Raw genomic sequence first — 23,738 nt, 5'->3', positions numbered from 1 at the left:
CTGGGCTTTTCTTTTATTGTACTGATTTCCTTGTGTATTTCTGAATCAGAGCCCTCTCCTCCGTTGGGGAAAGTAAATAGTCCTGCCAACAAAAGACACCTCCTCCCCCTCCCCGAAGGTCGGGGCCTCATAAACACACCATCAGCAGGGAAGGCTGATGTGGCATGGTTAGAGATTGGACTTCTCACTGTGACCTCACCCAGGATTCAGCTAGTGTAATCCTTCCACCCCAGTTGTTCAGCGACTTAGCAGGAGCCTTAATCTGTATAAAAGCCCCGTACGTGTGTGCTTGGTGGGGAGAGTGAGGGAGTGAAGCGGGGACAATCCTGTTCTCCGGATCTTCACATCCATGTGGTCTCGGAGGTGGAATCTCATCATGAAGGGTTGCCGTTTTTAGTTTTATTTGTTTAAACGTTAAGTATCTTCTTTAGAAATTAAAGCGTCACTAAGGCTTAACATATAATATGTTTACACCCCCATGTGAGTGAGTTTATCTGATAGCTTTTAGGTGATAGATAAACCAGGGCCTTTTGAAAAAAATCAGAATGATGAAATATGGAAGGACTGAGCGGCCTCTATCAGGAAGGGCAACTTTAAACCTATGGGCTAAAATAAAATTTAGAGGTTGTTTTTGATTTTAATTAATCGTGCCATTATTTCTCCTCTTTAATTTCCATGTATATGTATTTATGAGTTGATTATAGTATTTTCAGTGTTTCCTGTGCTTAATTATCCTGGTAATTGTCACCCACCCCATTCCAGCCAAGAATCTACTTAATAAAAAATCAACTTTATTGAGGAATCATTGATACACAACAAAATGCACCTGTATTAATTATATGATATACTAAAATTTATATACCCGTGTAGTTACCGTCATAATCAAGATACAGAATATTTCCATCAACCAGACAGTTTCCATGTGCCCCTTTGTACACAGTCCCCCGTCCCCCAGCCAACCACTGATCTGCTTTCTGTTAATAGCTTGGTTTTTCCATTCTGAAGATTTCATATGAATGGAATTTACATCGTGTATTCTTGTATCTGCTTTATTTTTCTCCATCTGTTTTTGAGATTCATCCATGTCATTGCACACGTCCCATCTTGTTCCCTTTTATTGCCGTGTGTCATTATATGGATACATGACATTAATTTATCTAGTCACCTGTTGACGGGCGTTTGGGTTGTTTGTAATCTATGAAATTGTGAAAAAAAACGAGATGTTTGTCTACAAGTCATGGTGTGGACATGTTTTCATTTCTCTTGGATGGAATCGCTGGGCTGTAGAAGGTGTTTGTTTAACTGTATAAGAACAGCCATACTGTCTTTCCAGAGCGGTCGTGCCATCGTCCCCTTTGTTCCACAATGTGTGGGGGTACTGGTTCCTGCATACCCTTGCTCACACCAGATCAGCGTTTTTAATTTGGGGCATTCTGTCAGGTGTCAAGTGGTGTCTCATTGTGATTTTGACCTTGTATTTCTGTAATAACTAATAATGTTTAGAATCTCTTCATGCACTATGAAAAGTACTATGTGCTACATCTCTTGAAAACTTACTTTTCTTTTTCTTTTCTTTTTTTTTTTTTTTGCATTTTGTCTTCCTGAATGGTAAGTTTCTTTCTATTTTCTGGGTACAAGTCCTCTGCCAGACAGATGTGTTACAAATATTTTCTTTCAGTCTGTGGTCTCTCTTTTCATTGTCTTAACTGTTTTTTGAAGGACACAGATTTTTACTTTTAATGAGGTAAAGTTGTCATTTTATCATTAATGGTTCACGGGGTTTTTGTACTTTTTAAGTTTATTTTATTTTGGTGAGTGGTGGGGCAGAGAGAGAGAGAGAGAGAGAGGGAGAGAGAGAATCCCAAGCAGGCTCTGCACTGTCACCCTGGAGCCCGACGCGAGCTCACAAACCATGAGATCGTGAGTGACCTGAGCCAAAATCAGGAGTTGGACACTTAACCGACTGAGCTACCCAGGCGCCCCCCCCCCCTTTTTTTTTTCTTTTGTATTTTTTTTTTAATTTTTTTTTTTCAACATTTATTTTTGGGACAGAGAGAGACAGAGCATGAACGGGGGAGGGGCAGAGAGAGAGGGAGACACAGAATCGGAAACAGGCTCCAGGCTCTGAGCCATCAGCCCAGAGCCTGACGCGGGGCTCGAACTCACGGACCGCGAGATCGTGACCTGGCTGAAGTCGGACGCTCAACTGACTGCGCCACCCAGGCGCCCCTTTCTTTTGTATTTTTAAGAAATCTTGCCTATCCTGAAGTATTGAAGATTTTCTTCTATGTTTTCTTTTAGAAGTTATGTAATTTTTATTTTTACATTAAGTCTGTGATCCATTTGAAGTGTAAGAGTTAAGAGTTTTTCTCCCCTTCAGGGATATCTAGTGGTTTGAGAACCATTTGTTGAAAAGATTGTTCTTCCCCTATTGACTAGCCTTGGCCCTTTGTCAAAATCAATTGACTGTAGATGTTTGGAACTATTTCCCGGTACTCTGTTCTGTTCCATTGGTCTTTCTGTCTATCCTTCTACAAGTACATATTGACATACTGTCTTGACTACTACAGCTTTTTAATGAAATCTTAAAATTAGAGAGTAGTAAGTCCTTAGACTTTTCTTCTTCTTTTTTTTTAAAGATTGATTTGGCTGTCTCTGGCCCTTGGCATTTCCGTGTGAATTTAGAATCAGATTGCCAGTTTCTCCCCACCCCCCCAAAAGCGCCAGCTGCATTTTTGTATTGGGATTGTATTAAAGCTATTATATCAGTTTGGAGAGAATTGAAGTTTCTCCCATTTATTTAGGTCTTACTGAATTGATGTCAGAGGAGCATAAGGGAACTTTCTGGAGTGACAGAAATATTCTGTATCTTGGTTAGGGAAACAAGGGAACATACATTTGTCAAAACTCATCAAGCTGAACATTTAAATTCTGTGTACTGTATGCAAGGGACTGCAATGAAGTTGATCTAAAAAGTAGTAACAAAAATGACCTCTGTTATTCCACTTTTCTTTCATTCACGTGATTCATAATCATCAGAAGCATTTGACTGACCCAGTTCTTTGCTGAAGGTTCTGCGTTGGTTCGTTACTGTCTCACTTACCCAACACTGCCCCAATCCAGGGGTAAATGCTGGCCTCGGTGACATGGCAGGACGGGGAGATGGGTGTACGGAGTGACAGCAGAGCATCTGAGTCCGAAACCATTGCATGTTTCCTGCAATCTCTTTCCTCTTTTTAAAAAAAAATTTTTTTAATGTTTATTTATTTTTGAGAGAGAGAGAGAGACAGAGCACCAGCAGGGGAGGGGAGGGGCAGAGAGAGAGGGAGACACAGAATCCGAAGCAGGCTCCAGGCTCTGAGCTGTCAGCACAGAGCCCCACCAGGGACTCCAACTCACAGACCGCAAGGTCATGACCTGAGCCGAAGTCGGACGCTTAACCGACTGAGCCACCCAGACGCCGCAGTCTCTTTCCTCTTTTACCTGGACCAGACAGTCGGCTAAAGCCTTGCATCCTTACCTTGTTCCTTTCTGGTCACCGTCCATAATGTCACCTTCTGACAGTCCTCCCCATAGTCTGCCTGGTGCCTCCTCCCCTGAGGCCCCGGGTGCTGAAGATCACCCCCTTTACCATGCGCAAGCCCACGGCGCCTGTGGGGGGCCGGGGTGCGGGAAGGAAACGCCCTCTGCCTGGCCGTGGCCCAGCCTTGACCCACTTGGAACTCTCTGGCAGTGTTGCGTCTTAAGGAGGTCTCTCCTGGGATTGTGGCTGGGTTCATAGTTGGCACCAACCCCCTCCTCACACCGGCCGTCACACACTCCTCCGCTTCTCTCTGTGTTTGCCACTTATCAGGCGCTAGTCTACCCCAGGACCTTGGCCCTATTTGTGGAGAAGACAGAGCCATCCGTAGGAACTGCACCAGCATGGAATCCGATTGATTTACCGTTCTATCCTGCCGAAATGCGGGAGACAAGGTGGTGAGAGTTTTGTCTTCACCAGTGGGAGGGCTTTGTTTGTTTTAGGAGCTGGAAGACAGAAACCTAAACTGAGTTCAGCTGATAATGTGTGAGCTGTCGGACTAGCTGTCGCCTGTGTGAATTATGTAATAATCCAAACTATCTCACAAACCTCCAACTCAGTCGAAACCATATTTGAAAACATTAGCGAAAATTACATTTATAACATAGGAGGCCCTTATGTTTTCTTCGGATAACAGAAAAGTATAAGAGAAAAATGCATTTGCTTGGGAACTTTTAATATTTAGCCTAGCAAATCTGGCCAACACAGACATCTGCTGATTAAATTTTACTAGTAAAGTGAAAACATGCATTTTGGTAAAAAAAAGGGGCTTCTCTGCTATTTTGTTTTTTATACTCATATATAATACATAAGAAATTAAAAAAGCTTGAGGAGAACATTTTATTTCTACTAATAACCATTTTAAAGTTATATGCTAATCTAAGTCCTATGTAGCTAATGGCTTCATAAATAAGAAATTCTGATAGAATCATACAGTAATACAATGAAAGCTTTATAAATGTCCATAAGCCATACATATTTTAAGAAACCAATTCTAAGAGCCAGTATCAGGAATATGCTAATTGTAAAATCACATTTGTTTACATACATAAAATACATACATATTTTAGGGCAGCCAAAATCTTCAGTATTTCCTTCTTATAAAGCAGGTGAGTGACTCCATAAGTTTAATCAGACCAGCAGCTTTGAGGAATTGCAAAGAAGAATCAGTGGTTGTTATAAAACAGACAGTAATCTAATAAAAATGTTTGGGGCGCCTGGGTGGCTCAGTCCAAGAGCGTCTAACTCCTGATTTTGGCCCAGGTCACAATCCTGGGGTCATGGGACTGAGCCCCACATCGAGCTCCTCGCTGAGCCTAGAGTTGGTTTGAGATTCTCTCTCTCTCTCTCTCTCTCTCTGTCTCCCTCTGCCCCTACCCTGCTCACTCTCTAATAAAAAATAATGTTTGAGACAAGCAAGAAACAAATCCGAGTATGTCCTGTGACAAATGATGGAAAATATACTGACAGATTTAGTTAACAAAATTTAAAAGTTGGGATTTAATGCAGAAAAGTAAATACAGGTCTTCATTTTGTAAGCGGGCCTCCCTGGGCACTTGGGAAGAAACACAGGGTCCCGAGGGCCCGCCCCGTCTGGTCGGCTCCGTGGGCGGCCCTCCGGCAGCAGCCCGCGGCCGCCCTCTGGTGGACCACGCTGGGAACACACAGAAAACCCCCCGTTCCAGCCTCCCTCCCCTCCTTGTGCCAGGGAGTGGGATGCCCGCGCTTGGCCGTCTTGAAGCCCTGTCCCTTGACGTCCTCGTGTCACACCCGTGTCGCTTGCGGTCTCGAAGAATCGGCTTACTGTCTCTCGGAGGCCCCCTTTGGCTGCAGACCTCATTCTGAGTTTTACCTTTTGAAAAGGTGCCCCGTGTGCGTCCCGGAGCAGGGTTTTGGCCATGCTGGGTGCGGTGGGGAAGGCCTCTGATACATCGGGGGAGATGTGGGGTGGCCGACGAAGGTGGGCTGGAGGAAGGGGGGTGCCGACGTGGAGGGAAACTTCTGGAAGCTCAGAGGACGGCGATGGAGCAGCATGTACTGAATATACGCGAACGAACGGGTTTTATTGTGCCCCGTGCCGCGGAGAGAGGAGCTCCGCGAGCAGTGGGGGGGGGGGGGCTCTTTCCCTCGGGCAGGCCCCCTCTACTCGCATTACGAGTCCACGGTCAGTCCTAAAGGCAACACTGAGCCCCCCACCTGGAGGCACGGCCACCCGGCTCCTCTCGGTGGCGTGGACCACGTGGACCACCAGGCAAGCCCATCGACAGGTTTGATTACTGATAAGCAATACTTTTGAAACGCGGTGAACATTCCAGGATGGCTCCCTTTTGAGGAATATATTGGCCAGCTTCCCTGCCTCTTGGACTGTCAGGCGGGGCGGAAGGAGCCCTGAGACCCCAGGGAGACCAACACCCCTCCCCGGGAGCGGTCTCTCTAATGAGGCAGTGGGGTCTCCAGCTGCGGGACTGTTGTCCCCTCGATTTCTTCCTTGGACTTAAAAATTCAAGACAGTTCTATTTTATGATGATACCAAGGCCCGGATTGGAATCATCCACGAGGACACTGGCAGTTCATGGACAACATTTTGTGGATGGTTGAAAAGGGAGTTGTGATTTAGTTGGACTACCTACCTCCCGTGCTTTTGTCTCAAGCTCTTAACCCTCTAGGTGGTGGATATTTCCTTATCCCAGGGGGCTTTGGGGCTCCCTCAGGTTCCTGTATAAATCGGCCCTATTACCTTCCAGAACTGCAACTTGTACTCACATTTCCAGGCGTGTGGGGAAGAGAGGGCACTGATGTTTCTGTACCCTCCCCTTCCCCCAACCCCCTGCCCACCTGTTTTTTGAACCTTTGCTCATAGGATCCCAGCCCCCCCCCCCCCACCTTTGTAGAAGCTGGTGAATGACAACATCAAAGCCACTATGGATCTGAAGTTAGGTAGACTAACCAAGTGACAAACCTTATAAAACTACAAATCACAATAAACGATAAAAGAAATTTTCTTATGAATCAAACGGAAGCCCCGCGATGTTTCAGTGACAATTGTCCTCATTAGGGAGTCCCACTCTGGGAGTCTGTTGCCACACTGTTTTGACCCAGGGAAGTTCAGTGTGGAGGTCTGAACACGGAGGGAAAGACCGAACCCACGAGCCTGCCCCGAGCCTTTCTGCCCTGACCCGAGCGAGAGGAAGCCCGGAAGGAGGGGTTTATGGAGACCTTCCTGTGAAAGTCAAGGCATGTGAATAAATGTTTAATAGCTCTCAGGAAACAATAAGAACACACACACTCAAAAACAAAATCGTCCCTTCCACTTGTAGTGCCTGCCCATTTCTGTGGTCAAATGACCCCCACTGTGGTTGATTTCAGACTGCGGTGGTGCCCGAGTGTGGAGTTGGGAGGGGGTGCGTTGCAGCACAACGTGTGTTACCACCACACCGTAGCAGGACAGGTGAGCAACCCCGGGGTGGGGGGGGGGTGCGTAAGCAGAAGAGTCATCGGGAGACATGAGGGAGCTGTTAACCTTGCCTTTTATATTGTAAGTTTATAGAATTTAATTTTTTTTAATGTTTATTTTTAAAAGAGAGAGAGAGAGTGAGCACGAGCAGGGGAGGAGCAGAGAGAGAGGGAGACAGAATCCGAAGCAGGCTCTGAGCTGTCAGCACAGAGCCTGACGCAGGGCTCGAACCCACGAACGGCAAGATCATGACCTGAGTCGAAGTCGGATGCTTAACCGACTGAGCCACCCAGGGGCTCCTAGAATTTAATTTTTAATAATCCATGCATTCAAACAGCCTGCTCACAAAAGGCCCGCAAGCTTGGCCACAGGCTCTGGTGAGCTGGTCCCCGCCCACCGTCCGTAAGTACCTCTCTGCCCGGAGCCGTCTTCCCACTCCGTGTGAACGGCCTACTCCTGGGACGTGGGGACGCTCTTGACTCCCAGGTTGTGGCCAAGAAACCCAAACCTCTGGGACCTTAAGCAGATTGTCAACAACCGATGATGGCCAGGAAGCGCTGGAACAGGTGTCAGAACCCCCACCTCCCGGAAGCTCGCTCCCTGCCTGCGCCGGTTCTGTCCCCCGCATCCTGGTACCCAGAGGGAAGGTTCTTCAGGCAGGTTCTCCTTCGGGGCATCCGATTCCCGAGGCAGCCGCCCTCTGGCGGCTCGGCCTTCGCACTGCAGCTCTTTCCTGGAGGAGGACCCGGAGGAGGACCCCAGGCCAGTCAAGGGGACCCGCAGTGTGAATCCAGCTCTCCTCCCGGGCCGATGCTGGAGGCGGTTTTCAGGTCAGATGGGTTCTGGGGAGAACGAAGCCTTTGTCCCCCCGGTGGATCCCGAGGGAGCCGGCCAGTGATGCAGGAGGTGGAGGGAGCTGAGGACCAAACCTGAGTTTAGCGGGAGCGGCAGTGACGGCAGGGGCCCAGTGGGACCCCGGACTCCAGCTGACCCTTCCTGGGTCCTGCCTGCCGTGGCCAAGGCTTCCGCACGCGTCCCCGTCCTTGGGCCCCTCTGGGATATCTACTAAAGAACCTACCTGCAGGTGTGTAAAGAGCAGTACATGACTGCAGAAGTATGGGTTGGATGCCTCAGGACCCAGTATTTCCCCCTTTATACTCTCCTCTACCTCAATCATCCCCTTGGTGACCTCACCCAGGTTCATGGCTTTAAAGGCCATCCATATACCAGTAATGCCCCGATTTAGAGTTCCACCTTAATTCGACTCCGTCCTGCCCCACACCACTCTCCTCAGAGCCACCAGCCCTCTCCATGGTACTTGCCAAGGGGCTCAGAACTCAGGCCTCCGCCCTGTCCGTCACTTGGGCAGCAGCATTTGAACGTCGCTTGTTAAGTAATCTCATGGACTCAGAATTTCTGACTAAACTCACAGCTAAGAGCTGGTTCTTCGAAATAATTCATAAAATGGATAACCCCCAGTGAGATTTATCAAAAAGAAAAGAGAAAGGACCCAAATAAAACCACAAAGGAAAGGGGAGAGATCACAACCAACACCTGAGAAATATAAGCAATTATAAGAGAATATTATGAAAAATTATATGCCAACAAACTGGGCCATGGAAGAAATGAACAAATTCCTAGAAACTCACAAACTACCAAAAGTGAAACAGGAAGAAATAGAAAATTTGAACAGACCCATAACCAGGAAAGAAATTGAACCAGTAATCAAAAATCTCCCAACAAATGAGAATCCTGGGCCAGATGGCTTCCCAGGGGATTTGTATCAGACATTTAAAGAAGAGTTAATACCTATTCTCAAATTGTTCCAAAAAATAGAAATGGAAGGAAAACTTCCAAACTCACTTTACGAAGCCAGCATTACCTTGATTCCCAAATCAGACAAAAACCCTGCTACAGATTACAGGCCAATATCATGGATGCAAAAATTCTCACCAAGATACGAGCAAATTGAATCTAACAGTACATTAAAAGAATTATTCATCATGATCAACTGGGATTTATTCCGGGGCTTACCAGGCTGCTTCAATATTTGCTAATCAATCAACGTGATACACCAAATTAACAAAAGAAAGGATAAGAACCATAAGGTCTTGTTAATAGACGCAGAGAAAGCATTTGACAAAATACAGCATCCATTCTTAATAAAAATCCTCAACAAAGTAGGGACAGAGAGAACATTCCTCAACATCATCAAAAGCCATATAGGAAAGACCCACAGATGATATCATCCTCAGTGGGGAAAAACTAAGAGTCTTTACCCTACAATTAGGAACAAGACAAGGATGTCCACTCTCACCATTACTATTTAACATTGTACTGGAAGTCTTAGCCTCAGAAACTGGATGACAAGAAGAAATAAAACACATCCAAATCAGCGAGGAAGAAGTCACACCTTCACAATTTGCAGATGACATGGTATTCTATGTAGAACACCTGAAAGACTCTACCCCAAAATTGCTAGAATACATGAATTCAGCAAAGTTGCAGGATATAAAATCAACATACAGAAATCGGTTGCATTTCTATACACCAATAACACAGCAGCAGAAAAAGAAATCAAGAAGTTGATCTCATTTGCAATTGCCCCCAACACAACCAGATACCTAAGAATAAACCTAACCAAAGGGGTAAAAGATCTGTACTCTGAAAACTATAGAACATTTATGAAAGAAACTGAAGACACAAAGACATGGAAAAACATTCCATGCTCATGGATTGGAACAACAAATACTGTTAAAATAACTATACTACCCAAAGCAGTCTACACATGTAATGCAATCCCCATCAAAATACCACCAGCATTTTTCACAGACAGAGCTATAACAAATAATCCTAAAACTTGTATGGAATCCCAAAAGATCTCAAATAGCCAAAGCAATCCTGAAAAAAAAAAAAAAAAAACAAACTGGAGGCATCAGGATTCCGGATTTCAAGCTCGATTATAAACCTACAGTCATCCAGACAGTATGGTGCTGGCACAGAAACAGACACGTGGATCAATGGAACAGACTACAAAGCCCAGAAACGGACCCACAACGATATGGCCAAGTCCCCTTCGCCAAAGCAGGAAAGAAGATCCATCAGAAAAAAAGTCTCTTCAACAAATGGTGGTGGGAAAACTGAAGAGCAAAACATGCAGAAGACTGAAACTAGACCACTTTCTTACACCACACACAAAATATATTCAAAAATATATTCAAGGGGTGCCTGGGTGGCGCAGTCGGTTAAGCGTCCTACTTCAGCCAGGTCACGATCTCGCGGTCCGTGAGTTCGAGCCCCGCGTCAGGCTCTGGGCTGATGGCTCGGAGCCTGGAGCCTGTTTCCGATTCTGTGTCTCCCTCTCTCTCTGCCCCTCCCCCGTTCATGCTCTGTCTCTCTCTGTCCCAAAAATAAATAAACGTTAAAAAAAAATTAAAAAAAATATATTCAAAAGATCTAAATGTAAGACAGGAAGCCATCAAACTCCTCGAGGAGAATAAGGCAGCAACCTCTTTGACCTTGGCTGGAGCGACTGTACACATCGCCAGAGGCAAGGGCAACATCAAGATAAAAAAGCTTCCAGGGGCGCCTGGGTGGCCCAAGTTGGTTAGACATCCGCTCTGGATTTCGGCTCAGGTCATGATCTCACAGTTCGTGGGTTTGAACCCTGCGTCGGGCTCTCCGCCGACCGTGTGGAACCAGCTTGGGATTCTCTCTCTCCCTGTCTCTCTCTGCGCTTGTCCCACTTGTGCTTGTACTTGCTCTCAAATAAACACACTTAAAAAAAAAAAAAAGATAAAAAGCTTCTGCACAGCAAAGGAAACAATCAACAAAACTAAAAGGCAGCCTCCAGAATGGGACAAAGATATTTGCAGATGACATATCTGATAAAGGGTTAGTATCCAAAATCTATAAAGGACGTAGCAGACTCAACACCCAAAAAACAAATAATCCAGTGAAGAAATGGGCAGAAGACACAAACAGACACTTCTCCAAAGAAGACATCCAGATGGCCAACCGATACATGAAAAGATGCTCAACATCACTCATCATCAGGGAAATACAAAGCAAAACCACACTGAGATACCACCTCACACCAGTCAGAGTGGCTAAAATTAAGAACTCGGGAAACAACAGATGTTGGCAAGGATGTAGAGAAAGGGGAAGACTTTTGTACTGGTGGTGGGAATGCAAACTGGTGCAGCTGCTCTGGAGAACAGTATGGAGGTTCTTCAACAAGTTAAAAATAGAACTACCCTACAATCCAGCAATTGCCTTACTAGGTATTTATCCAAAGGATACAAAAATACAGATTGGGAGAGGTACCTGCACCCTGGTGTTTACAGCAGCATTATCAACAATAGCCAAACTATGGAGAGAGCCCAAATGCCCACTGACTGACGGATAAAGATGTGGCATATAAATACAAAGGAATATTGCTTAGCCGTCAGAAAGAAGTCTTGCCTTTTGCAACGAGCTAGAGTGGATTAGCTAACCGAAATAAGTCAGGGAGAGACAAATACCATATGATTTCTCATATATGTGGAATTTTAAAAACAAAACAGATGAACATATCAGAGGGGGAAACAAAAGAGAGAGGGGGAAACAAACTATAAGAGACTCAAAGATAGAAAACAAACAGGTTAATGGAGGGAGGAGGGTGGGGGCTGGGCTAGATGGGTGATGGGTACTAAGGAGGGAACCTGTTGGAATCAGCCCTGGGTGTTGGATGCAAGCGATGAATCAATGAATTCTACTCCTGAAAACTATATTGCAATGTATGTTAAGTAGAATTTCAATAAAAATTTGAAAAGAGAAAATATATATTTATACTTATATACATTTCTATATATTAAAATCTGAAAGCTATCAAAAAATTTTCTTAAAAAAGTAGAAGAGTTGAAGGTATCATTTAAATATAGTGGAGATACCAAAAATTAACAAATATTATCTGAAAGGACAAACAACAGCTTAATTAAAACCAAGAATTAAAAAGTGATTTCTGCTAAATTAGTTAAGTTTACTTTGGAAATTCTCAGCAAATGCAGTACAAAAAAAGGAAATACGATGCTTGGTATTGACATTGAGAAAAAAAAAAAACAACGGTAAGATTATTTTGCAGAGGACTAGGAAAAACTCAAGGAGCCCTAATTTAAAGAGTAAAGAGAAATAGAATTATAGAAATTGGTAAATTCATTGGCCACAACATATCAAAACATTTCTTCCTTCCTAGCAGTAAGACCTAAAAAGCCTTCCATTCGCAACAGAAACAAGCATACAAATCAGGAATAAAGGTACAGGACTTATATGGAGATCAATAAAAAATTAGAATACATAAATAGATCCCATTATTTAATACTTTAATAACAAGGACATATTTCAGTTTTGTGGTAGAAATGGACGGATTATTTAATAAATGGTGTTAGGACAACTGGTCATTATCTGAAAGAATGTAAACTCAATTCTATCTTGAACAACATAAAATTCTAGATGGATCAGAGACTAAATATTTTTTAAGAAAGAAAAATTCTTTGAAGAAAACCTAGGCTGCTGAATGAATAATGGTGGGGTAGGGTTCAGTCTCCTAACCAAAATGGAAATCTAGAAGCTACAAAAGAAAAAGATATGCTTCTAACTAAAACATTTAATATTCCAGATTTTATATACAGATCTCCTTTTATAGAATACATATAAATGGAAAACACATCATAAACAAAATATGGGAAACAATGCCAGAATTAGAAAACTATGTGCAACACAGGTGATAAGAAGGTTCCTGTCTCTCCTATATAAAAAAACAGAATGGGGCAAGAGACACAAACTGCCCGATGAAAAAAAAGTGAGCAAAGGGACAAGTAGACTTTCTCTGAAAAGCGTATTCAAATGACTAATAAACCTAAAGGAAGGATGCACTAGTGACTATAATAATGCAAATCAAAAGGACAATGTGAAATAATTTTATACCCGTTAGACTGGCAGAAATTGTGACCACACCTTGACAGCTGGAATGGATGAGGGGAGCTATTTTCAGGATAGGTCAGCACCAACCCAGACATCAAATACACTCTAATCTAGCAATTTCGGTGTTGGAACTCTGTTGCACCAGGGTCAGTACTGGTAAATGGAAACCGTGTCAAAGCTTATCAATAGGAAACGGGTGAATAGTTTATGTTACGTGAAGGACCTTTAAAAAAAAGGTTTGACTAAAGGGGATTTTTGAGAAGTTTTGGTAAAAAAAGTTGCAACGTATATAATAACACCGTTTTGTAAATAACCCTGGCCGAAGACCAAAATGAACAGTCGCCTGTGGAGGACGGGTGCTTGTAAAAGAGTTCAAAGAAAGCACAAACCAATTTGAGGGAGGAGCGCAAATGTGGAGTGCCTGTTTGGCCGACTACGGGATAGTGGGAGCCCAGCAAGCCAGCGCAAAAAGGAAAAAGATCATCTGAAAAACAGAAGAATTCGTATGGGCACGCGTAAAAAGAAGTCTTTACGGAGCTGTGTTAAATAGTAACCCTGGCTCCTGCTGTTTTCTCCTCGGATGTGAAAGGCGGGATTAACATCTGAATCCCAGAATTAACTTCGAAAAACCTTTACAAAGGGGCAATTCTGCGAAAGTGTTCACTACTTACTATGGTATATAGATAGCACCGCCAGAATGGACAACCCTGCGCGCAGGGAAACACCATGTAGTTAGGCTACAGAGTGGCTTTTCCAAAATCCAGCCAGGGCAGCTTCGTTTCCTAGATACAGACAAGCCCGATGAGGGCTTTTGGGTTTATGGCTCTCAAATTCCATTGCAGCCAAGCCCCTTGGTCGTGACCTCGGCCAGAAACTCGCCCGCAGCTCGCCCCACGCTCAAGCGCCCGCAAGACCGACCTGCGCTTCCAGAGCTCGGGCGTCTCGGCGCCGCGGGAGGCGTGCAAGGCCTACCCAGCGGGGCACCTAGGGCTCCTCGAGGACACCGGCCTGCGAGCCATCCACGCCAGGGCGTCTCCGTCCTGCCCCGTCCTGCCGGAGGACGTCCAGCTGGCGTGCCGCGGGTGCGGAGGGCGTGGCCAAGCCCTAGGTTGCACAGATTGCCCGGATAAGGCCTTCTCCAGGGAACCAGTTTTGGAAAAGGCCGCTTTCGCACTATTGTCCACACCACGTCCCTGCTTTGACCTCAACCAGGAAAACCGAGTAGTCGTGGCACACGCTTCCAACCCGGACCACGGCGGGGCTGTCACGCCCCAGATAGTTCACGTGGATGACGGACTAGCTTGGGGTGTGGAACTTCGTGACAGGGACGCCAAGTTCCCCGCGTACTTCTGGTACTGCGCGGGAACCTCGGGTAAAACGAAGTGCTAGGGAAGGGGCTCTCAAACCGCCCCACTTGAAGCCCCTTCAAGCCCCAGAACCCTAGTCTCAAGTACAAGGGCCTAGCTCCCCGTAGCGAGAACTCCACCGTAAGGGACTGAGCGCGGGGCAGAAGTTGGCAGAGACCCTAGCAAGAAGGCAGAAATTCCGCGTAGAAGCCCAAGGACACACGTACTAAAGCTCTTTCCCCGGAGTAGGTTGGTGGCTCTTAAAAGAGCCGTTGGGTTATTGGAAGACGCTTCCAACTGGAACCTTTACTTCTTCTTGGGCGCTGCTTTTTTGGGCTTGGCAGCGGTCTTTGGCTTGGTCACCTTCGCCTTGGCCGCTTTGGGCTTCACAGCCTTGGCTTTGGCAGGGCTCTTGGCTACTTTCTTAGGCTTCACGACCTTGGGCTTCTTGGGACTCTTGGAGGGCTTCTTGGTTACAGCAGGCTTCTTGGCCTTTTTCGGGGTCTTGACGGCTTTTTTAACAGCCGCCGTGACCTTTTTGGGCTTCTTAGAGGCGCCCGTCACCTTGGCTTTCACCACCTTTGTGGGGTTGGCCTTGGCCTCCCCAGGGGAGGCCTTCTTGTTGAGCTTGAAGGAGCCCGAGGCGCCGGTGCCTTTTGTCTGCACCAGGGTGCCCTTGCTCACCAGGCTCTTGAGGCCCAGCTTGATGCGGCTGTTGTTCTTCTCCACGTCGTAGCCGGCGGCCGCCAGCGCCTTCTTGAGCGCGGCCAGGGACACGCCGCTGCGCTCCTTGGAGGAGGACACGGCTTGCACGATCAGCTCGGACACAGAAGGGCCCGCGGGCTTCTTCTTGGCGGCGGCGGCTTTCGCGGGTCGCTTGGCCTTCTTGCCCGGCGCGGGCTTCTCGGGGGGAGTGGAGGCGGCCGGCGCGGGCGGCGCGGTCTCGGACATGCTGCGAGGGAGGCGGGCAGAGCCAACCGCAGGGACCTGACGGGACAGGAAGACGCCGGGGACAGCGGCGCCGCGTATTTATAGGGCGGGGCCGCGCTGTGATTGGTGCTCGCCCCGCTCGCCTCTCGCCTCGGAGCGCCGCCTCTCCGCCGGGTCCCTCTAGCCAGCCGCGCGCGCGGGCGCGCGCGGGCCCCAGGCCGCCACCCCGGCCGCTTCGGGCACGGAAACTCGGGGCGGGGAGGGGCCGGGCTCTGCGGCCTCCGGACCTCAGCGCGGACCGCAAAACCGGCCTCATCTCGGGGGGCGGAGGGAGAGCTGTTTGTAAACGGGGCCCAAATTCCTGTTGTAAACAGGAATCCAAGGAGCTTCAGCTGGGTGTTGTCAGGGGCGCCTGTTTCTAATTAGTAAACGTGAAAGGTGGCGTCTTGAGTGGCGGGAGGGAGAGAGGAAAGCGGGGTGTGCTTGGGTTGGGGGTATGTGTGTGAATGGGTGGAGGCCTCGTCTTGCAGGTTCGGGACCAGCTCTCATCAGTGCCGTGGCCTTGCCGGCGACGCCGAAGACTGATACGCCTGCACCGGGCCTTTTGTGAATTTCGGTCAGAGGAGTGTCGTGGGAAACACCAGAACTCACGCGGCAGTTAACACGCAAGCTGCACGTGCAGAAAACAATATACAAGTGTGATTGCAACTTATTTTTACAGTCCAATGCGCTGCACGAATTCCCGATGCCTTTTCATCCTTCCCACGTAACCCCAACCAGCGGCTGTTCCCCTTTACCTATCACCTGTTCCCTGTCAGTATGTCGCATTCACCAAAGACTTCTGAAGCTCAAAACCAGACAAGGGAGGGGCATCAAATAAGCGCCGGGAGGACTGTGGGGGCTTAGGGTTCCTTGTGTGAAAGCGAGAGGACACAACTGCTTAGAGCGATCTTCCTTTCGCTTCCTTGTGGCTGTAAGGAGCATTGAAAAGTATCAACACCGCTAAAGCGATTTCACATCGTGCAGAAACATGAAAGAACAAAATGCCTCTCACGAGAGGCTCTGGGCAGTCGCCTGGCGGCCCGGAGAAGACAGTGGCGTCTCATTCCCGCGCTGCGCGGCAGAGGTTCTCAAACAAGTCCGCGCGGGCCTGGGTAACCCGAGCCTCCCTGCTTCCCGCCAACCACAGAGGGGCTGGTTGCCAGCTTACCGCCAATAATGTGATGTTCCCACATCCATCTTCCCTACCTTTCTCAACCGTTTCCCATTTTCCAGGGTCCAGGTTTTCAAAACTCAACACGTAATTTCTAACAATTTGGAAGGGAACGATCCGAAGCTAAGCCTTTGAAGGATAGTCGATGACACTAACAGGTACACAACCTTTCTCCAAGAACGGAAGGTTTCGTAAGTGAAACAGTTTTTGAAAATCAAGCTTTTCTTAGTATAATAAGTGAGGAATCTAATTAAACGCAGGTGTGTAAAAGAAAATGCTGGATTCAGGAATTTAAGCAAAGGTTCCCGACTCCTGTGTAGCCATTGGATTCAAATAAAATAGCGAATTTTCCACCCAAATGAAGATGCTAGATTTCTTTTCTTAATGGCTGATCAGTATAAAAGAGTCAACCAATCAAACGGTAGAATCTGGTATGCCTACTCTAAGTACAAATCTGTCACATTTGATACTTTTAAGCTTAGAAGAATTTTAAAAACTGTAAGGTTAGGCCTTGGCAGTGGTAAATTTGTCCTTGTGGCTCTGATTTCCACTTGATCGGAACGAGGACACGCCTCCTCCTCAAGGCTCAGAGGTCGGTATTGGAGAGTTTAGTTACTGCTATTTTACACCTGGCAAAATGCACTCTAGGCTTTAGAAGATATAAGGTATACGAGACACGTAAGAATGCTCCACGTTTAGAAGTCAGCTTTAACATTTAACAAATAGATTCCTGATTACAGGAAAATTTCTGTAAACGCTAGTGTAATTTGATTATGGTTGAAATTGGTCGGATTCAAAGGAGTTCCTCAACTTAAGCATTACAAAAGAATCACATTTTTGAAAAAGATTTCAGAAATTTGTAACCTGATATCGGGTTATTGAGCAGGGACTATGAAAAGTACGTTATTGCGGACAATATTTCTCAATTTTTCCTCCCGAAGGACTAAAGAAATATAGAGCTTTGAAGCAATACCAATGAAGTCCATGTCTAGTTTTTTGAAAGGTAAGGTTCAAAGCATTGCATTCAGACTGAAAGTCGGAAGTGGAAGGAACAAAACCTTGGAAAGAGCTGAGGCTAACGTGATAGCCAATGAAACTGTGCAGTTGTTGGAAAATTCAGAGATAGACCAATCAGAGCCTGTAGCCTTGTAGTTAAGCATTTCTCTCATCCAATCACTACACCCTACGTACTATAAATACCGGCAAGTCTCCCCTACATGTTTGTGCTGGCGTGGTATGTCTTTGTAGGTCGTTTTTGCCATGGCTCGTACCAAGCAGACAGCGCGCAAGTCGACGGGCGGCAAGGCCCCGCGCAAGCAGCTGGCCACCAAGGCGGCCCGCAAGAGCGCGCCGGCCACCGGCGGCGTCAAGAAGCCGCACCGCTACCGGCCCGGCACGGTGGCCCTGCGCGAGATCCGCCGCTACCAGAAGTCCACCGAGCTGCTGATCCGCAAGCTGCCGTTCCAGCGGCTGGTGCGCGAGATCGCGCAGGACTTCAAGACCGACCTGCGCTTTCAGAGCTCGGCCGTGATGGCGCTGCAGGAGGCGTGCGAGGCCTACCTGGTGGGGCTCTTCGAGGACACCAACCTGTGCGCCATCCACGCCAAGCGCGTCACCATCATGCCCAAAGATATCCAGCTGGCGCGCCGCATCCGCGGCGAGAGAGCTTAACGCTGCCGGTTCTTTATTTTGAAACTCAAACCAAAGGCTCTTTTCAGAGCCACCCACGTTTTCAAGTAAAGCAGCTGTACAAATCTAGCACCACATTTAATAGAACCAGCGCTGCACTTAGAGTTGAAAAGCTAGGGATCGACGATAATTTGACGGGTTACAGGTAAATTTTGTCTAGACATTTACTGTATTTGCGAACAAAGCTGGCCCTTTAAAAGGTTAGGTCCTAAGCCGGTTGGCGTTTTAAGAGGAACCCTAAAGGATTGGTCTTTGGAGAGGATTAAATATGGTTTATCGTGCATAATTTGTGGAACTGGAACAGTATAGTTTTACCAACTATAACCTGTAAAATAATTTTAAAAGCCTGGCTTTGTCATTGGCCAAACTACCCAATTTACATTTATTTGATCTTGGTATTTTTGCCATTACTGAAATTTACTGGGAAAGACTGCCTTCTTTATTCTCTGCCAGATTATTTTTGGAATCAACATGAATTTACTATAAACGCAGTTCTTTAAAACAATGTAGCCCAGTTAACACTGGTCAAACTGGGTTCTGACCCACCCCCCCTCCCGCCCCTAGTTCCTGGGGCTTGGAGGAGGGGTTAAGGGAGGGGACTGTTGCGTCACATTTCCCGCCTGCGTGCTTTCCATTCTTTGTATCTGCAAGGGGGCGGGGGACGTAGTTATATAAGGATCTGCTCTCCGCTTCTTTGTCACTTACTCTTGGTTAGCTTTCCTGAAAGCCATGTCTGGCCGAGGCAAAGGCGGGAAGGGCCTAGGCAAGGGGGGCGCCAAGCGCCACCGTAAGGTGCTGCGCGACAACATCCAGGGCATCACCAAGCCCGCCATCCGGCGGCTGGCCCGGCGCGGCGGCGTCAAGCGCATCTCCGGCCTCATCTACGAGGAGACCCGCGGGGTGCTCAAGGTGTTCCTGGAGAACGTGATCCGGGACGCCGTCACCTACACGGAGCACGCCAAGCGCAAGACGGTCACGGCCATGGACGTGGTGTACGCGCTCAAGCGCCAGGGCCGCACCCTCTACGGCTTCGGGGGCTAACTTGCCGGGTTTCGCCACCAGAACGTTTCATTTCTCAACCAAAGGCCCTTTTCAGGGCCACCCAACTGTTCAAAAAAAGGGCTGTCCCAAACGAACAGGGCACTTGAGCTTACCAGCTCCGTACTCTTAGAATCCACAATATTGAGACCGAAACCCAGAAGGTTGTGGGATATTGGAAGGAAGACTTCAGTTCGATAGTCGTATGTGCCAAGGTAACTCCCTTAGCTCAATGGTTTATTTTACCCGCTCCTCTGTTCCCATTCACCGCATACGAGCAGGGGAGTAGTGATATTCCAACTCAAAAGTGAGGGGTAACCGAAGCAGAGTAAGGAACTTGACAAGGGATTCCAGGAACAAAGAGGAACATTATCCAATCAGCAAGTCCCATCCATGGTTGTCAACCAATCAGAACTGATGATCTCATGTGCTTCCCCCCCAGAGGCGAGCCGGATTGGGGGATGGGAAGGCTGACCTGAGAGGCCAAAGCCCCGATTTAGGAATTTTTAAAATGTCTTTTTGCGGATTATGAGATAGACCCTGTCTATCAGGCCCTCTATCAGGTCCCAAGAAGAGTACTGAAGTTTTACCGCTAATAGAGCGATTTGTCTGAAATAAATAAATAAATAAATAAATAAATAAATAAATAAATAAAAACAAGAAAAACCTGGAAATGGTGGGCAGGGGAGGAAACCAGATTCAGACTGCCAGAAAACCCAGAGAGCACTGGACTCAGGGGAAAGTAAAATCTGGCTAATGGGGGAAAGTGCCTCATTCACTGTCAGCACAGCCCTCCGCAGTTAGCCATGCTTTTTTTTTTTCCTTCCTTCCCTTCCCAGAGAAATGGAAATTAGGGTGATGGAAATGTACATTAGATAGTGGGGATGGGTGTACAATTAAGTAGATATACTAAAATACATTGGATTGTACACTTCAAGTGTGTGTCGGCGGGGGGGGGGGGATATGGTATATACACTATATCTCAAAATCTAAAATCTAGAGAGCAGGCGTGAGAGCGTGTGCTGACTGCAGCCACCGTGTGTTAGCTTTAGCCAATGTCTCTCCTAGCTTTTTAGGTCTCCTTTTCCACCTAATAACTGTCCTCCAAGATTTCTCCGGGAATGATAAAAGTACCTAGCCTGGCTTAATTTAAATCGACAATGGGGAGGATTCAGAGCTGCGTCCTGGACCGTCAGAGGACCAAAATGGGCATGGTTGGGAGAGCGGTCACTTTATTTCCTTGGCTGGTGTTCCTTCAAGAGATGCTTGTTGACCTCGTGTGACGTGCCTGATACTGCTATAGGCAGTGGGCAAATCAGACAGAATTCTCTGTCCTGGATCCGGAGTATATTAGAGAGGTGTGTGGATGCAGATTTTTCCATACGGGAGGGGAGGTGCGGTGGCTATAACAACGGACATGCCTGGCTTCTGTTACGGTTGGCCTAGCTTATTCACAGCCTTACAGACAGCACCATACCCATTTGTCGCACTCACTGGCCTGGGTGAAAGCCTCTGAGCCTTCCTCCATCCTAACACTCGTGAAGGCCTTGTTCAGAACAAAGATACTGCTGCTGCCCGATTTCCCACTCTGCACCATTCCTCAGATCTAGGTAAGTCAAGGAAGAGAAGGAGAATCCATCGTGGCGGCACTCTGGTGAGCCTAGGGTCTTGTGTAGAAAATTCACGCATGCATTCGTTCAACTGATGGGGTACAGGGCATGCTATTCCCTGATACGCTGCCTTGGCATATTAAATATGTTCAACTCAAGGAACTTGAGCGGCAGAAGCAGGAAAATCACCCCGACACCTCCTCACCGCTTGTAACCCCCACTTCTCTCTTTTTCCCTGAAAGCAGAAGATAAATCTCTTCTATGAAAAGTACCCTCCTATACCAGGAGGAAGAGAAACATCCTTATCACTGGAGATGTGGAATTCAGAGTCGAGAAGTCTGTATGAACAAACCTTGTTACTTCTTTACTCCTAGCCCAAAAGCACTTTCTCTGTTCTTTAGAAACATATTGTCTAAAAAGATATAAAAGCTTCCTGCTCTGATCACTTCCTTGAATCCCAGATCTTTGTGGGGGCTCCTGTACATCTGTATATAATTAAATTTGTTTTTCTCCTGTTAATGTGTCTTTTTTGTTGCAGGGAGGTCACAGTCAAGAATTTAGAAGAGCAGAAGGAAAAATGTTTTTCCTCTCCCTCCACAACAAACCTGCATACCTGTTAGCTCTCAGCCCCGTTCTAGGAGCTAGGGAACATCTCAGGGACAAAACAAAGCCCCTGCTGTCACAGGATTATATTCTAGTTGAGGAAGACAGGACCACAAACAAAATAAATATACAGCGATACGGGTGGGGATACATATGCTATTTTAAAGAATGAGCAGAGGGGCGCCTGGGTGGCGCAGTCGGTTAAGCGTCCGACTTCAACCAGGTCACGATCTCGCGGTCCCTGAGTTCGAGCCCCGTGTCAGGCTCTGGGCTGATGGCTCAGAGCCTGGAGCCTGTTTCCGATTCTGTGTCTCCCTCTCTCTCTGCCCCTACCCCGTTCATGCTCTGTCTCTCTCTGTCCCAAAAATAAATAAACGTTAAAAAAAAAAAAAAATTGAAAGAATGAGCAGAGGGGGTATTCGTTCACATAGGGTGGTCAGGAAAGTTCTCTTTTCATAAGAGGGCATTTGAGCAGAGGCCTGAATGGAGTCTGCAGCCATGCAGCATGTCACTCTATGTCCAGTGACAGCAGAACATGCCACACAAACTATGTGCCTGACATCAAGATTAAAGGCACTGGGAAAACAAACAGGTGCGAGAAAAGCACTCTGACCTCTCCTTTCTCTTCCTGAAAAGCAGGAGAGAAAATCCCCATATGGAAGATATCATCCCTCTACCAGGAGGAAAGTCATATTTTTGCCACGTTGGATCATCAAAGCTGGGGAGAACTCTGTACAAACCTTGTAAACTAACGCTTATCTTCCTAGTTTTTTTCCCACAATTAACTGCCCGGCCCCCAGCCCCCTTGCCTTGTTCTGTTTTCACAGTTTACTCTTCTTTGTCCAGCTCGGTACATAAGTGTTCAAGTCCAATTGCTTCTTTGGGTGTTCATTTCCTTAGGAGGGCACCTTTGTCCCGGAAAACCCATTGGTGTACCTCAATGACTATAGATAAAAATATATATGTCTTCATGTACATATAAATGAATTGTATGCTCTTTTCCCATGAACCTGTTTTATGTCAATTTAATTCTTAGGCCTGCTAAAACCCCTAAGAAAGCAGAGGTAAAATTTTATCTCTCCTACACCAGAAGATACTTCTAGGAAGAAAGAAAAATCAGGACAAAGGCTCTGAGCCCGGCACATGCTTGCTCCACTCCACAAGCAGCAAAGAGGCCAGTGAGGACAAAGAAATGGGAGAGTGAGTGAGGTGAGAGGGTGGCCGGGGGCCAGATCACGTAAAGCCATCTTAGGTAGCGTGACAAACTCATCCTGTTTGCTTGGGACTTTCCCCAAGGTTGAGCACTGAAAGCTCCATATCCCAGAAACCCCTCCAACTCAGGCAAGCTGGACTTATTGGCTACTGTGCTTGTAGGCTGTGACAAAGACACTGGCTTTTATTATGAAGAAGGAACACTGCTGGAATGTTCTGGGCAGATGGCGGACACGACATCTTTTGAAAGGATCACTCCTTCTGTGTGGCTGAGAAAAAAACTAGCCATCAGAAGTGGAAACAGAAAGACTAGTTAGGACTCATTATAGTCATCTGGAAAAAAGGTGATTGTGGCTTGTCCAGGAGTAGAAGCAGAGGATGTCGGGAAAGGTGCTCTGATTGATTTGGAAGATAGAGCTGACTGGGTTGGATGAAAGTTATGAGAAAGAGCTCAGACAGGACCGCATGTTTTCTGGGCTGAGCCCCCGGAAGAATGGAGTTCCATCTATTGAGGTGGGGAATACTGAAGGAGGAACAGATTTGGGGTTTATGCGTTAAGATACCTAATGTGGACAAGTCTGAGATGTCCATTAGATATTCAAGTAGATATATCAGATATACAGGTGGATATGTGACAAGCTTCATTATGAAGCTCGAAGTGGGTGGAAGGAAACTGATAAAATTTTAGAGGTGATTAAGGCCACCCTGCTAAAAACCAGTAGGATTGAGAGAGAAGCTGACACTCTCACAGCCTTTAAGTGTCACTACAAGCTGGCGGGACACTCAGAGCTAGGCCATGGAGTTCTCCTGTTGAGCAGCAACTATTTCACAGAACACAGAGCAAATCAATAGTGAGACAAAGAACAGAGAAGGGGCCAAGAAATGAGCCAAAATGCACTCCAGGTTGCTTTATCCTTTAGTAGGTCTCCATAGCAGCCCATTTATGACGGGCTGTGTGTATCCCCTACAAATTCGTATGTTGAAATGTTAACCCCCAATGTGATGGTATTAAGAGATCGGGCACTTGGGTAGTGATCAGGCCATGACGGTGGAGCACTCATGAATGGAATTAGTGCCTTTTATATAATAAGAGATCGCAGAA

General features: G+C 46.8%; 3 protein-coding genes and 1 long non-coding RNA gene across 4 annotated transcripts; 2 read left to right on the top strand and 2 right to left on the bottom strand.

The window, feature by feature from the left end:
- Positions 1-2,230: 2,230 nt before the first annotated feature.
- LOC147580677 (uncharacterized) lies at positions 2,231-7,650 on the bottom strand. The gene is made up of 2 exons (XR_015250963.1): positions 7,445-7,650; positions 2,231-6,800 (listed from the first exon to the last, which is right to left on the bottom strand). It is a non-coding gene; the product is annotated as an uncharacterized LOC147580677 (long non-coding RNA).
- Positions 7,651-12,377: 4,727 nt separating this feature from the next.
- H1-1 (H1.1 linker histone, cluster member) lies at positions 12,378-15,349 on the bottom strand. Its single transcript, XM_025917227.2, has 2 exons — positions 13,968-15,349; positions 12,378-13,777 (listed from the first exon to the last, which is right to left on the bottom strand). The coding sequence occupies exon 1, from the start codon at positions 15,290-15,292 to the stop codon at positions 14,648-14,650; it is 645 nt and encodes a 214-aa protein (XP_025773012.1). The 5' UTR covers positions 15,293-15,349; the 3' UTR covers positions 12,378-13,777; positions 13,968-14,647.
- Positions 15,350-17,690: 2,341 nt separating this feature from the next.
- On the top strand, positions 17,691-18,211 carry H3C1 (H3 clustered histone 1). The gene has a single exon (XM_025917036.2). The coding sequence runs from the start codon at positions 17,745-17,747 to the stop codon at positions 18,153-18,155; it is 411 nt and encodes a 136-aa protein (XP_025772821.1). The 5' UTR covers positions 17,691-17,744; the 3' UTR covers positions 18,156-18,211.
- A 652-nt stretch (positions 18,212-18,863) lies between these two features.
- Positions 18,864-19,284, top strand: H4C1 (H4 clustered histone 1). Its single transcript, XM_025917041.2, has one exon. The coding sequence runs from the start codon at positions 18,903-18,905 to the stop codon at positions 19,212-19,214; it is 312 nt and encodes a 103-aa protein (XP_025772826.1). The 5' UTR covers positions 18,864-18,902; the 3' UTR covers positions 19,215-19,284.
- Positions 19,285-23,738: the final 4,454 nt, after the last annotated feature.

The sequence above is a fragment of the Puma concolor genome, chromosome B2 (assembly GCF_028749965.1).
Source record: "Puma concolor isolate L17-30 chromosome B2, mPumCon1.1.hap2, whole genome shotgun sequence".
In the NCBI taxonomy this organism is placed as follows: Eukaryota; Metazoa; Chordata; class Mammalia; order Carnivora; family Felidae; genus Puma; species Puma concolor.
This window is presented reverse-complemented; position numbering and strand designations above follow the sequence as displayed.

Bases quoted from the DNA above. Each gene is read 5' to 3' on its own strand.
- H1-1 (XM_025917227.2), bottom strand. From the start codon at position 15,292: ATGTCCGAGACCGCGCCGCCCGCGCCGGCCGCCTCCACTCCCCCCGAG.
- H3C1 (XM_025917036.2), top strand. From the start codon at position 17,745: ATGGCTCGTACCAAGCAGACAGCGCGCAAGTCGACGGGCGGCAAGGCC.
- H4C1 (XM_025917041.2), top strand. From the start codon at position 18,903: ATGTCTGGCCGAGGCAAAGGCGGGAAGGGCCTAGGCAAGGGGGGCGCC.